Consider the following 12,362-nt stretch of genomic DNA (forward strand, 5'->3'; position numbering starts at 1 on the left):
TTTCTGTGCCTGCATGAGGGTGGTAGAAGGGTTTCTGTGCCTGCATGAGGGTGGTAGAAGAAAGGGTTTCTGTGCCAGTCTGTACTTCCGTCATAATCGCTGCAGAACTTGAGTTTCCACAAGTCTCGCAGCCACTTACCGCAAACCAGGCCATAAATATGATTGGCCCAACTAGAGGTCAGTAGACAGAAATAACTGCATCAGACAATCCTTTTTATTTTTTTATTATTAACAGTTGAACAATGATATTTTAACAGATAGCTTCAACTTTAGAAAGATATACAAATGTCTTATTAAAATATTCATAGCCGTTGATGAAAGCAACGCTTTTAATTAAAGCCAAAGGAACAATTACAACAGATGTGCATCAGGAAAAAGGAATCCGGTCCGGGGTTTCCCTTCTCGGGCAAGCAGTATCGTGTTACCACATTCACTGGGGAGGCTGGGAGCAGCGTCGATTATGTGTTTTGGACTATAACGTTGGATCAATAAACGTGATCAATATTTGGAATGGCGATCAGGAATTGGATTAATCTTTTTGCAGAACATCTGATGTGAGGTAAGGACTCTATTTTACCAGTCTTGGGTTAATCAGATGTTCCTTTCTCCGCCATCGGAGCGTGTGTGTGTGTGTGTGAAGGTTTGCGCCAACCAAAGTAGGGAGAAGCAATTTTTCAGACCCCGCTTCTCTTCGTACATGAGCACACATATACTATCGATAATCTAGCGTTTATTTAAAAACTATTCATAAATCAGCCGAAAAATGACAACGTGTTTTGTGTATTCCACTAAAGGGCTATTATCGTGTCTTTCTCTGGAATTACTAGAAATCTCAAACTATACTCATATTCAAAACGGTATAAAACAGAAATGTACCGATGAAAAAAACAATCCGTTTCGTACATGTTGACTGCAAGCAAGTCATTGATAAGTGATGGGTGTATTAGACCCATAGCCATCATTTAAGATATCGTTTAAGCGTAGACCTAATTTGGTCATATTGGCGTGGCTCTGAATGAGTTAAGTACAAAACTATTTTAAAAGTAAAAGAAAAAGGAACCTTTTCAGTCTGCCTTTTAGTATAAAAACAATTAAACTGAGCAATAATTCACACTCCTTGAACACAATAACAATGAACAGTCTGTATTTACAAAAGGACAGTGGAGCTACATTGTGCATTGTCATATGGAAGGTTAACCTTTTCACTGCCACACTACAGACTGTTAACCCTTTACCATCACACTACCGACGGTTACCATCTGTAGTGTGATAGTAAAGGGTTAACCGTCTGTAGTGTGACAGTGAAAGGGTTAACCTTCGGTAGTGTGGTAGTGAAAGGGTTAACCTTCTGTATTGTCGCAGTGAAATGGGTTAACCCTTTGGTAGTGTGGTAGTGAAAGGGTTAAAGATAACTTTGAGCCCAAGTTCTACTACCCCAGATGTTGAGGTCATTTAACCTTTAACGCTCTTGGTTGGTTATTTGTTGGCATCATTTCAAAAGTCCTTTTTAAAATGTGATCGACCCCCACAATGGATGTTTTGAACGTTAACCGTTGGAGTAAAATAAATAAAATGTTTCAGCCCATAGCCGCTGTGGGCCGCCGTGGGCGGAACTGCAGAGCTCTAATAGAGTTTTCCAGCTGCTCTAATCCTGCTCTTATTTCGTTTTATTAAATTTATTCTACAGTTAAGAGCCCAGCTGCCACAGGATTAGAGGACACCTGCGAGGCCTCCGTTTCTGTGTTGCTAGCTCTGGTGTGTTCACCACGCTGACGTGTGATGGTTCAGCTCACTGTGTTGCTAGCTCTGGTGTGTTCACCACGCTGACGTGTGATGGTTCAGCTCACTGTGTTGCTAGCTCTGGTGTGTTCACCACGCTGACGTGTGATGGTTCAGCTCACTGTGTTGCTAGCTCTGGTGTGTTCACCACGCTGACGTGTGATGGTTCAGCTCACTGTGTTGCTAGCTCTGGTGTGTTCACCACGCTGACGTGTGATGGTTCAGCTCACTGTGTTGCTAGCTCTGGTGTGTTCACCACGCTGACGTGTGATGGTTCAGCTCACTGTGTTGCTAGCTCTGGTGTGTTCACCACGCTGACGTGTGATGGTTCAGCTCACTGTGTTGCTAGCTCTGGTGTGTTCACCACGCTGACGTGTGATGGTTCAGCTCACTGTGTTGCTAGCTCTGGTGTGTTCACCACGCTGACGTGTGATGGTTCAGCTCACTGTGTGGACGTACAGTATCTAGCAGGTGCTAGAAGACAAAAAAAAAAAAATCTGTGTTTAAAAACATCTAAAGTTTTACAAAAGAATGTTCAAACTTGGCACCACACTACAATCCCTTTTAGTTTTTATGTAAACCTTGCAATACCGTGCCTCCCACTTCAGCAGGATGGTCCCACAGGTTTCAGGACAGTGTGTACTTGCACTGCCTGTTGAAAATGTCAAAATGTGGCTTACGCCTGACATGGCTACAAAATACAGCATTGTGGTTTGAGGTAGAATATTGCTGTACAATCACTCCAGCCAAAGCACCGCCCTCTTAAAGCATCGGGCCTCGCTTTAAGCCCTTATTTAAGCCCTCAATTTAGTCTTGAGACAGGAAGCAAAGCCTGATAACTGTTTATAACTCCTTCCCCCTGACATCTATTGTGTACCCGTTCTAACTGACAATCACCCAGTCTTGCAATGACATTTACAAGGAGGTACACAATAGATGTTAGGGGCAAGGTGTTACAAATAGCCATCAGGCTTCGCTTCCCGTCTGTGAGACTAAATTGAGGGCTTAAAAAAAAACTGTAAGAACAGATTTGTGCACAAGCACATTTCATGGACGAGGCTCCGGTGTTTCTCTCTACAAGCCAGCGATCGTCCTGAACGAGGGAACTGGAACTAAGGCAACACACTCGCTGCCGCTGTGTTTCTCCAGATTCCTGGATATCCTGAAGCATTTGCCGCACAGGGAGCAGACGAACGGCTTCTCCCCGGAGTGGAACCTCAGGTGGGCCTTGAGGTTGTCCCGGAGCCGAAAGCTCTTGCCACACTGGGGGCAGTTGTGCGGTCTCTCCCCCGAGTGGAAGCGCTCGTGCCGCCGCAGGCTCTTCCTCAGGGCGAAGGACTTGGAGCAGCTGGCGCAGGAGTAGGGCTTCTCCCCGGTGTGGAAGCGCTCGTGCCGCCGGAGGATCTTCCGGCGCTTAAACCGCTTGCCGCAGATGTTGCAGGCGTAGCCGTCGCGCGAGTGGTCCACGACCGCCTGCAGGCGCCACACCTCACCGCCGCAGCGGGTGAAGCAGCAGAGGCGGTGGCCCGTGTGGGCACCCTGGTGCGGGCGGAGGTCTTTGGGCGCCGGTGAGCTCGCTTTGCTCTTGGCGCCGCCGCAGGCGTCCCTCCTCCCGGATTCGGACGCAGAGAGCAGGTCCACGAGCTGCACCGAGCAGGGTCGCACCAGCTTGTCGTCCGAGATCAGCTTCAGCTTCAGGTGGAGGTGGTTGTCCGCCTCCTGAACGGTGTCGATCCGCTGCCACAGGCTGGCCGGCTGACCCACCACGGCTCCGTCGGAGGGGCTGGACGGGCTGTAGGCGGCGGTGCCCTCCGCCGTACTGACGCTGGCCTGCTGGGGCTCGCCCCGCGCCGCGGGCTCCAGGGCCGGGACTTCCGCCTTCAGGACCAGCGGGCAGACGAAGTTCACCTTGCCCCCACCGTCAGTCTCTCCCGGCATCTGGACCAGGAGAGGCTTCTGCTTATCCGGGGTCTTTTGAGATGCTTTATCTGTAGAGACGGGAAAAGGTTAGAATAGAGATCACGTTTTGTTTGACTTCGCTCAATAATTTACTACAACGACAGCCGATCAAAGTGAAAACACACGTTAGCAAAATGGGTCAAGGCCGACTCTGTTGGTAGGACACACCCTGCTCACTGACAATGCATACGATAACTTATACAAGTCTTCGAAACAATATGGAGAACTGTTTCTAGTAATGTCCCAAGAGACCAGCCGTTTAGCAGTATTGAAACAGATGACACTCCTGGTTTCGTGAAAGGTTGCACAACATTCTCTTCTCTTCAAAGAAGCATTCTGCTGATTGACTGACTCTGCAGTTCACTAATTATTAACAGCTCTTCTACAAGTCGAATAGGCTCGGTTTCAAAGGCCCCCACTAACTGTGGATGGTCAGCACAACTTCCTGTTTCAAGCTAACTGTCGGTTAACACATTTCAACACAGGCTATACCGTCCCCGGCTGTTCCGTACCATGGTTGGCGGCTCTTGTTGCAGGGCGTTGGGCAGCGCGTTTGCTTGCAGACTCTGGTTTAGGACGGCTCTCCTCCACCATCTCCACGTCCTAACAAACGAACAAGAACACTGAGCGGCATCCTTTCTGATTGATTGAACATTTTATTAACAGATTGCAGAATGGGTACAATACAGTACAGCTCAATACACACAATTGTTAACACATTGGACGCCAGCAGCAGGGGGCGCTGATGGCCTTCAGCGCCAGTGTGTTAGTCAATGGATATAGTTTTAGAATGCCAAACTTGCGAGTCCTAAAACTATATTTTATATTATAGCTATGGATCTAATAACGCCGTCGACTGTCAGTGAGTTGCTTCTGGTCAACATTCAAAAAACAGATTGTTTTTTCATCCGTACATTTCCGTTTTATACCGTTTTGCATACGAGTATAGTTGAGTGATTCTGAGTAATTCCAAGAAAAGACGAGAAAGGCATTTTAGTGTAATCCAGTTATCACGTTGTAATTTTTCGGCTGATTATCTAATCATCCTGAAATCAACGCTAGATTATTGGTATTATGTCTCCTTGTGTATACATGAAATGTTGCTTGAACCGGTGGTTCGTCTTGTTTACATCAGGGTCCCCCATTTTCAATTCATCATAACATATGACATACAGATACAGTACTGTTACATCTAGACATTTATGACATACCAGATCTACAAATATACAGTACCGTTTGTGATACAAAAAAAAGTCTAAAAAAGAGAGTATATACATTTGAGGGGGAAGAAACTGTACATTGGAGGAGGTTGAGTTGGTGGGGTGGGGTTGGGTAGGTGGGAAACTGTACATTGGAGGTGGTTGGGTGGGTGGGATAGGCGGGGTTGGGTAGGTGGGGTGGGGGACTGTACATTGGAGGGGGTTGGGTTTGGACATTTACAGGGGCCAGTTTTGAATTGCAGTCTCCCGTAAGTGCTCTTTGAGAGTGGTTTTAAAAGTGGGTAGTGATTCACAATCCTTTACAGCTGTGGGTAGGGCGTTCGGTTCCACATTGTTGTTGCATAATTGTGAAACGTGTTTAGTCCCTCGTTTAATCTGGGTTTAACATGATTTGTGGAGCTCCCTCTGGTGTTGTGGTTGTGGTATTCACTGACCTTTGGGAAGTATTTTGACATGTACATGGGTACTAGGCTTGGGCGGTATGACGGTATTAAGGTATACCGGGGTATTTAGAAATACCGACGGTATTGATTTTCAATACCGTCCGTCACCGTCAAAATCACAGATGCGCTTCAGTTTCTATAACAGTGAAACGGGAGTTTTGAGTGTAGTGCACACACGGAGTGTAGTGCACACACGCGCCAGCAGAGGGCGAGACCGCTCTAGTGGAGCGAGTGGGTCACAACGGTGTTCACGTTTTACGGTAATGTTGCGACAGTGCTGTGAAAATACCGTAAAGCGTTGTGACGAGAGTTGGTGTGTGTTGTTGTGGTGCACTGGTGGAGCAAGCAAATAATCCGTCTCTTATTATATGTGAACTAAAGAGTACAAGGTTTACACAACAGCCCCCACCGCCTTTTTATTGTATTTGTACCGTCCTATACTATCCGCTGTCAGCTGTTTCTCTCTCTGTGAGATACTGAGCTTGAATAACTAGCGTTAGCTCATGTTAACTAGCGTTAGCTCTGCGGCTAATCTTAGATTACCCTGAACTAAATCAATGACTAGGTTATAAAGCATTCGAGTAGTTTTCACTGCACATAGAAGTAGCCAAACAACGGGAGCATATCACCAAAACCCAGGCAATTTCTAGCCCTTAAGGAATCAAATAGTCTGCCATGGCTAGATGCTAACGCTAAAACGGTGCAGGCTTCTACCGGTGCGGGACTACCATTCTGAGAGCTGACGATGATTTGTTTACTTGGTAACAACGGGACCCCCCCCCCCCCCCCCCCCCCCCGCTGATGAAAATGAAAGTCATACGTCAAATACCGTGCACCGGGGTATAATATCATAAAGGTTTGCCGGTGTGAAAAAAAGGATACCGCCCAAGCCTAATGGGTACCTTAGTGGTGTAGTGTATCGTGTAGACCAGGCCCATTGAAAGTTACTGTACTCTGTCGTCTACTCTAAGCCATCCTAGGTTGTCAAAGTGGGCAGGGGTGAGGTGGGTTCTAGTAGTAAGGTCAAGCAGTAGTCTGACCAGTTTGTTTTGTGATGTTTGTAATTTTGTTTTTAGCGCCTTTGAGGTGCTTTGGTACCATGAGGTGCAAGCAGCATAGTCGTAGTACCCTTGAATGAGTGCTCCTGCTAGAGTCTTCAGGGTATTCATGTTTACCAGAGAGGAGATCCGGTACAAGAATCTAGTTCGTTGGTTGACTTTTTTGATTACATTGGATGCCATTTTGTCACAGGAAAGATTTGTCAGTGTCGAGTCCGACCTCATCTTAAATAACAAACAGCATTGCTTGTTGTAGTTAACAAAGAGAGGCAGAGTTGATTTTGCAAAAATAGATAATTATTATAATTTTTTTTTTAAATAATCAAATTTTATTTTCATATTCGAATCCCATGCCCATCGAACGAAGCTTCGAAGTATTTAAGACAGCCCTATTAAATGGACTGTTATATCTTATTAAAGTGTGGACATTTATTCATTCCCACTTATTAGACACTATTTCTGATGGTAAAATGAGCGTACAAAGCAAAATACAGAATTCTGAAATATTAAAACGGAAAAAACGGAATTTGGAAAAAGAAATTATGGAATTTGGAAAAAAATTAAACGGATTTCATATGGCTCTACTCTCTTGGATGGAACCCAGGTTCTGATGACATGAAAGTGTTCAGGTCAAAATGGGTGATTGGCTCTTTCGTTTCTAGCAGACATTTATGCGTGTTCACAGAAGTACGGTGGTACGTGAATTAGGGCAGTGGTTCCCAAAGTGTGGGGCGCGACCCCTAGTGGGGCACGGAGGTACTGCAGGTGGGGCGGGGGGAATTAAGAAGAATGTTAATTTAGCACCAAAACGGATATCGGATATGTCAACAAAGATGAACTGACTCATGCGTTATTCTTTATACAGAGCACATTCAGAAGTCTAAATAAGTTTAGCCACAAAAGGTAAAATTATTATTATTATTTAAATGAAAAGAAATCTCCTATCCTACTGTAGGCCTACAACTTTTAATTAGGCCTAATTATTTCACAGTGGCACAGGATCATTTGCCAAGCTTTTGTTCATTTTCAAATAAAATATAAAACTATAATTGTGTCTTTGTTGGATGGATTATCCATGGGGGGGGTCCAGGGCGGGGGGTGCGAGCAAGAGCATATGTGTGTAGGGGAATAGATAGGTAATAGATAGGTATTAGGGGTATATCTTGTATAAGACATTTATCCAAACGATGAGTTAACTGATGTACACTGTTTTACAAGTATATCTAATCGTGTGTTGTCATGTTTGTTTATGTGTTTGTTTAAAAAATAATAAAATATAAAATACAAAAGAATTGTGTCTTTGTGTCTTGTTATGTTAATCTTGTCTTGTTAGTAGTAGAGGAAATGGCATGTTTGTAGCCTAAAATGAATTCTAGCCTACATCTAGGTGGTGGGGGGAGGTTAGGTGGGGCTTGAAAATATTTCCAACTACCAACAAGTGGGGCCTGATTGGAAAAAGTTTGGAAACCACTGAATTAGGAGTTTAGTGTGGCATTTTCCATTTGAGGGCCACAAAGTGACCTGAACCCCTTTGCAGTCACTGACCTTTGCTTTGAGGGAGGAGCCCCCGGGGTCAACGGGCCCATTAGCCTCGACCCGGGGGGGGATATCTGTGGACCCCTCCTCCACCGGGCACCCATTCAGACGGTCACAGTCCGGGGAGCGCTGCTCAACTGGAGGGAGTGAAGAGAGAGGGGGAGGGGTGGAGAGAGGGGGAGGGGTGGATAGAGGGGGAGGGGTAGAGAGAAGGGACACCGAGAGCAGGTCAAGACCTGGACACAAACATTCCATCAGATTAGGAGGATGACCCACAGTGTGTGAATCTCATATCAGAGGGGGGAACAGGTTTGTGTGCTGCTGTGTAACGCTTTAACCCTTAGAAGTCTAACCTAAATAGCTCCTCCTCCTGAGAATTTCCCCCTTTTTTTTTGTTACATAATATAAAATTACAGATTCATACCTTCAAAATAAGCCATCAATTGTCAAATTTGAGACGATAGTTTTCAATCAATGTCCTATCAAACATTCTGGTAAAATCCTAACACCTTTTCAGTATAGGACTTTGAACTAGATCCAAGTTCATTCAGCTATCTGATGAGAGAACTACACTCCCAGAATTCAATGTGATCATTGTCACTAGAACCATTTCACACCTGGAGCAAAGGCCCAGTCATTCCTTTGTTATTCCAGTGAATGGACCCAGCAGGAGGCCTAGCCTAGCGACAAGCGGCCACTACATAGTTGGGTATTGAAAAAATGCTCATATCCAAAAGTAGTAGATAGATATAGGTCATACATGTAGGTATGCACTTGTCCTAATATACTAACCTACACTGTAGCACTCAACACTTTGATGAACATTGTTACTCAGCTGATAGAGGTGTGCCCTTCCTCAATAAAGCCAGAGAGAGAGAGAGAGAGAGAGAGATAGAGAGAGAGAGATGGTATTTACAGTACTGTACCATATCACATACCATATCACCTTTTGCAGCATACCATGATTACCTATATTGAGATGTTTCAGTACAGTGGATGGTACAGTATATACAGTAAAGTACAGTATATATAGTACTGTAAGAAAAAGAAGCAAACCAATAACAATTTGTGGTTGTATTTCTCTAGAATGAGAGAGAGAGAGAGAGAGAGAGAGAGAGAGAGAGAGAGAGAGAGAGAGAGAGAAAGAAAGAAAGAAAGAAAGAAAGAAAGAAAGAAAGAAAGAAAGAAAGAATTATTATTGCAGCGATTTTCACTGTTGACTTTTATTTTACTGGCCATCTTTGAACATGCCATATTTTTCTACTAACTGCCTGCTGGCAAAACTATGCTACTCGCTACAGTACCTGCAGATTAGACTACCTGTATATGTGCTGTCAACTCTCGCTCTGACTCCAACCCGTTGAAAGAGACAACACGCATTTCGTGAAGACCCGCCCTACTCTGCCTCTGATTCGCAGACTGTGGGTGGGGGGGCGGGATTCTGACGGGACTCTGAATATGATTGGACCAAAGCAGTAGACAGACACAGGCAGTTGGAGCAGTGCAGGCGGACAGACAGGAGCTTGCAGAGGAGATAGCGGAGAATTTCGAGGATACCTGCTATACGCACTGATGACAGGATATATTTCCTTCCACTTGGTATCACTCTCGAATCACGTTTCAACCACTAACGTTGCTGCCATGAGCCTTCGCTATGGTAGCCTACAAGTGATAAAATAAATAAAACGCCCAACTCGCTGTACAAGAAATTCCTTCCGTGTGTGTGTGTGTGTGCTCTACTGGGCGCACCTTTCTACTCTAGAAAACTGCGAGATAACTCATCATAACTCGTACACACAAGCACTCTGTCTCTACTCATACAGTAGTTGATGTTTTAGCGCGACGTGGGTATATACACGGGCGAGGATGAAAAGCATGTTAGACTACTTTTTATTCATAAGTTAACGTTCCGTCGGGTCCGCGTGTATTCTCGAGAATGATAATAATAATAATGCAGGACCTCTTCAGATTATATTATCAACGACAGACAGTGAGAAACACAACCCCCCCCCCTCTCGCGCTGAAGAATATGCATATTAGATCACTCAGTGATTAACACCTATGCGCTGTGTGTGTGTGCGCGCGTGCATGTACGTGACACGTTGTAGTTTCGGGGGAATACAGGGATATTTAGAACTATACAATTGAGCAAGAATTAAACATATTTACAAGTCGTATTATGTTTAGCAAGTAAGGATACATATAGATTACACTATTATGCACTCGAAATTGTCTTTGTGCTATTTTTACAGATTTTTGAAAAACGGGACTTCCTGAGCATTTGTGAGAGATTCTAATTCTTTTGTTCTCCGCCCACGGGAGCAATAGGCCCCGTTGACTTCTAAGGGTTAAATGTGTTATTAACCCCTTCACTGCCACACTACAGAAGGTTAACCCTTTACCTTTACTATCACACTACCGACGGTAGTGTGATAGTAAAGGGTTAACCTTCTGTAGTGTGGCAGTGAAAGGGTTTACCCTTTGTTGTGTGGCAGTGAACGGGTTAACCTGCTGTTGTGTGGCAGTGAAAGGGTTAACCTTCTGTATTGTGGCAGTGAAATGGTTAACCCAAGTGTGCACGATTAAAGAAACACACCAACATTATGGGAAATGTGCTTACACCCCTTTGCAAAATGGCCACCGTGTGACTGTAGCACCACTCTCCTATCATTTGATGGTCTGAGCTTTTTATTGTTTTATGCTATCTGGGCTGAATGTGATATTTAATAAGATCATCTCTCCTTCAGTCTGTGATCTCTGGAGATAATTTTCTTGGATTTTAATGGCAAACATTTTGGGACTGTCTTGAGGCCTAGGCCTACTAGGAATCCACCTGCTGTGTTAGCTTAGCTACCAGGCTAGCTGATAGCCTAGCAGCCTCCAGCTCAAACTCCAACAGCCTAGCTAATTGCCAAAAGCCCAGGCCAGCAGCCCATCTGCCATCCAGGCCAGGCCCAGCACCAGCCCATCTGCCATCCAGGCCCAGCACCAGCCCATCTGCCATCCAGGCCAGGCCCAGCACCAGCCAATCTGCCATCCAGGCCAGGCCCAGCACCAGCCCATCTGCCATCCAGGCCAGGCCCAGCCCATCTGGCTCTGCAGCACTGCTACCACCAGGCTCCCGCAGCCCAGCTACCACCAGGCCCAGGCTCAATTAATACTTTTTACCCTAATTCTACTCCTCCTCAACCTCAGGTATTTCATATCAAGTTGTAACGTTACTGGGAGTAATGGCTCCGTCTGCTGATGTCACTTCAATTAGATTTTGAGTTGAAATCCATTGAACAACTCATTGTTGATCTCCTAGCATGACAGACTGAACTTTCCTCTCGGCTAGCCTGCCTGGAGCTGCCGGAGGCTGAGGATTCTCCCGTTGGCTGTCCATCATGGGTGAAGGTGGCTACAGGGGGCAATAAGCGCCCTGCGAGGAAATGATCTCTTCCACTCTTCGACCCTGCCTCTCCTCAGCTTTCATCTGACCGTTTCTCCCCACTGGCTGAGCGTTCTGGTGGGAATGCTTCGCCCTTATCCTCTATGCCTGTGATCCCCCGAGCCGTGGCAGTGCCTGGGAGACGTCGCCAGGCTGGCTATGTTGCTCCACTGAGTGATTTCCCAGTACTACATCATTCATCCATTGACAGTGCCTGCTCTGCCTCGTGGCAGCCTGATGGGAACGGCTGCCAGGTGCCCTGCAGCAGGAAGCGGGCTCCCTCCAGGAGTCCTGCTCTCTCGCCCCACTCGCTACAGCATCCTCCTGGCTCTTGCTCTCTGGTGGCCAAGCGTGGTCGCCTGCAGGATCCTGTGCCAGAGTCTCCTACTCTGAATGGATCGGATGCAGAGTCTATGGACACACCTGCTAGCACAGGACTGCTAGCGTTGGATAGCATAGCCAACGTTAGCCTTTCCCTCCTCTCTGGTGCTGATGCTACAAGCTTAGCTATCCCTACCCCCTCCGTGGTTAATGCTGCAAGCATAGCTAGTCTTTCCCCTGGTGCTAGCAACTTGGCTAAGGCTAGCACAGCTGGCCCTAAGCCCACTAGCTTTCACATCCCCCCTCCGGAGTATATCGTCCTGGGTGACTCTATTGTCAGATATGTTAACATCCCAAATGCCATCTCATACTCTTACTCCGGGGCTAAAATTCTGGATTTAATTAAATTCCTCCCAGGTATTGTTGAACACAACAAGTCAGCACACAGTGATTGTCCATGTTGGCACAAACAACATCCGGGGTAAGGGGGGGGTCAATCAAGCTAGGCAATGATTACAAGACACTGGGAATGATTATAGAATGCCTGGGAAAAAACTGTATATTCTCTGGTTTACTCCCCAATCTTGACTGAGGCTCCGAAAATGTTAGCCGGACA

General features: G+C 45.9%; 1 protein-coding gene across 2 annotated transcripts in view; it reads right to left on the bottom strand.

The window, feature by feature from the left end:
- Window positions 1-208: 208 nt before the first annotated feature.
- Window positions 209-12,362, bottom strand: part of LOC311239663 (uncharacterized protein) — a 48,288-nt gene continuing 36,134 nt past the window's right edge. For both annotated transcript variants that reach the window (XM_084328054.1, XM_084328053.1), the window contains exons 2-4: window positions 8,005-8,132; window positions 4,251-4,341; window positions 209-3,767 (exon numbers count right to left, since the gene is read on the bottom strand). In XM_084328054.1, the coding sequence (XP_084184180.1) occupies window positions 2,854-3,767; window positions 4,251-4,341; window positions 8,005-8,132 (1,133 nt within the window). In that variant the 3' untranslated portion in view covers window positions 209-2,853. The remainder of the gene's footprint in view (window positions 3,768-4,250; window positions 4,342-8,004; window positions 8,133-12,362) is intronic.

Source organism: Notolepis coatsorum (genome assembly GCF_963971535.1).
Source record: "Notolepis coatsorum genome assembly, chromosome: 13".
NCBI classification, from domain to species: domain Eukaryota; kingdom Metazoa; phylum Chordata; class Actinopteri; order Aulopiformes; family Paralepididae; genus Notolepis; species Notolepis coatsorum.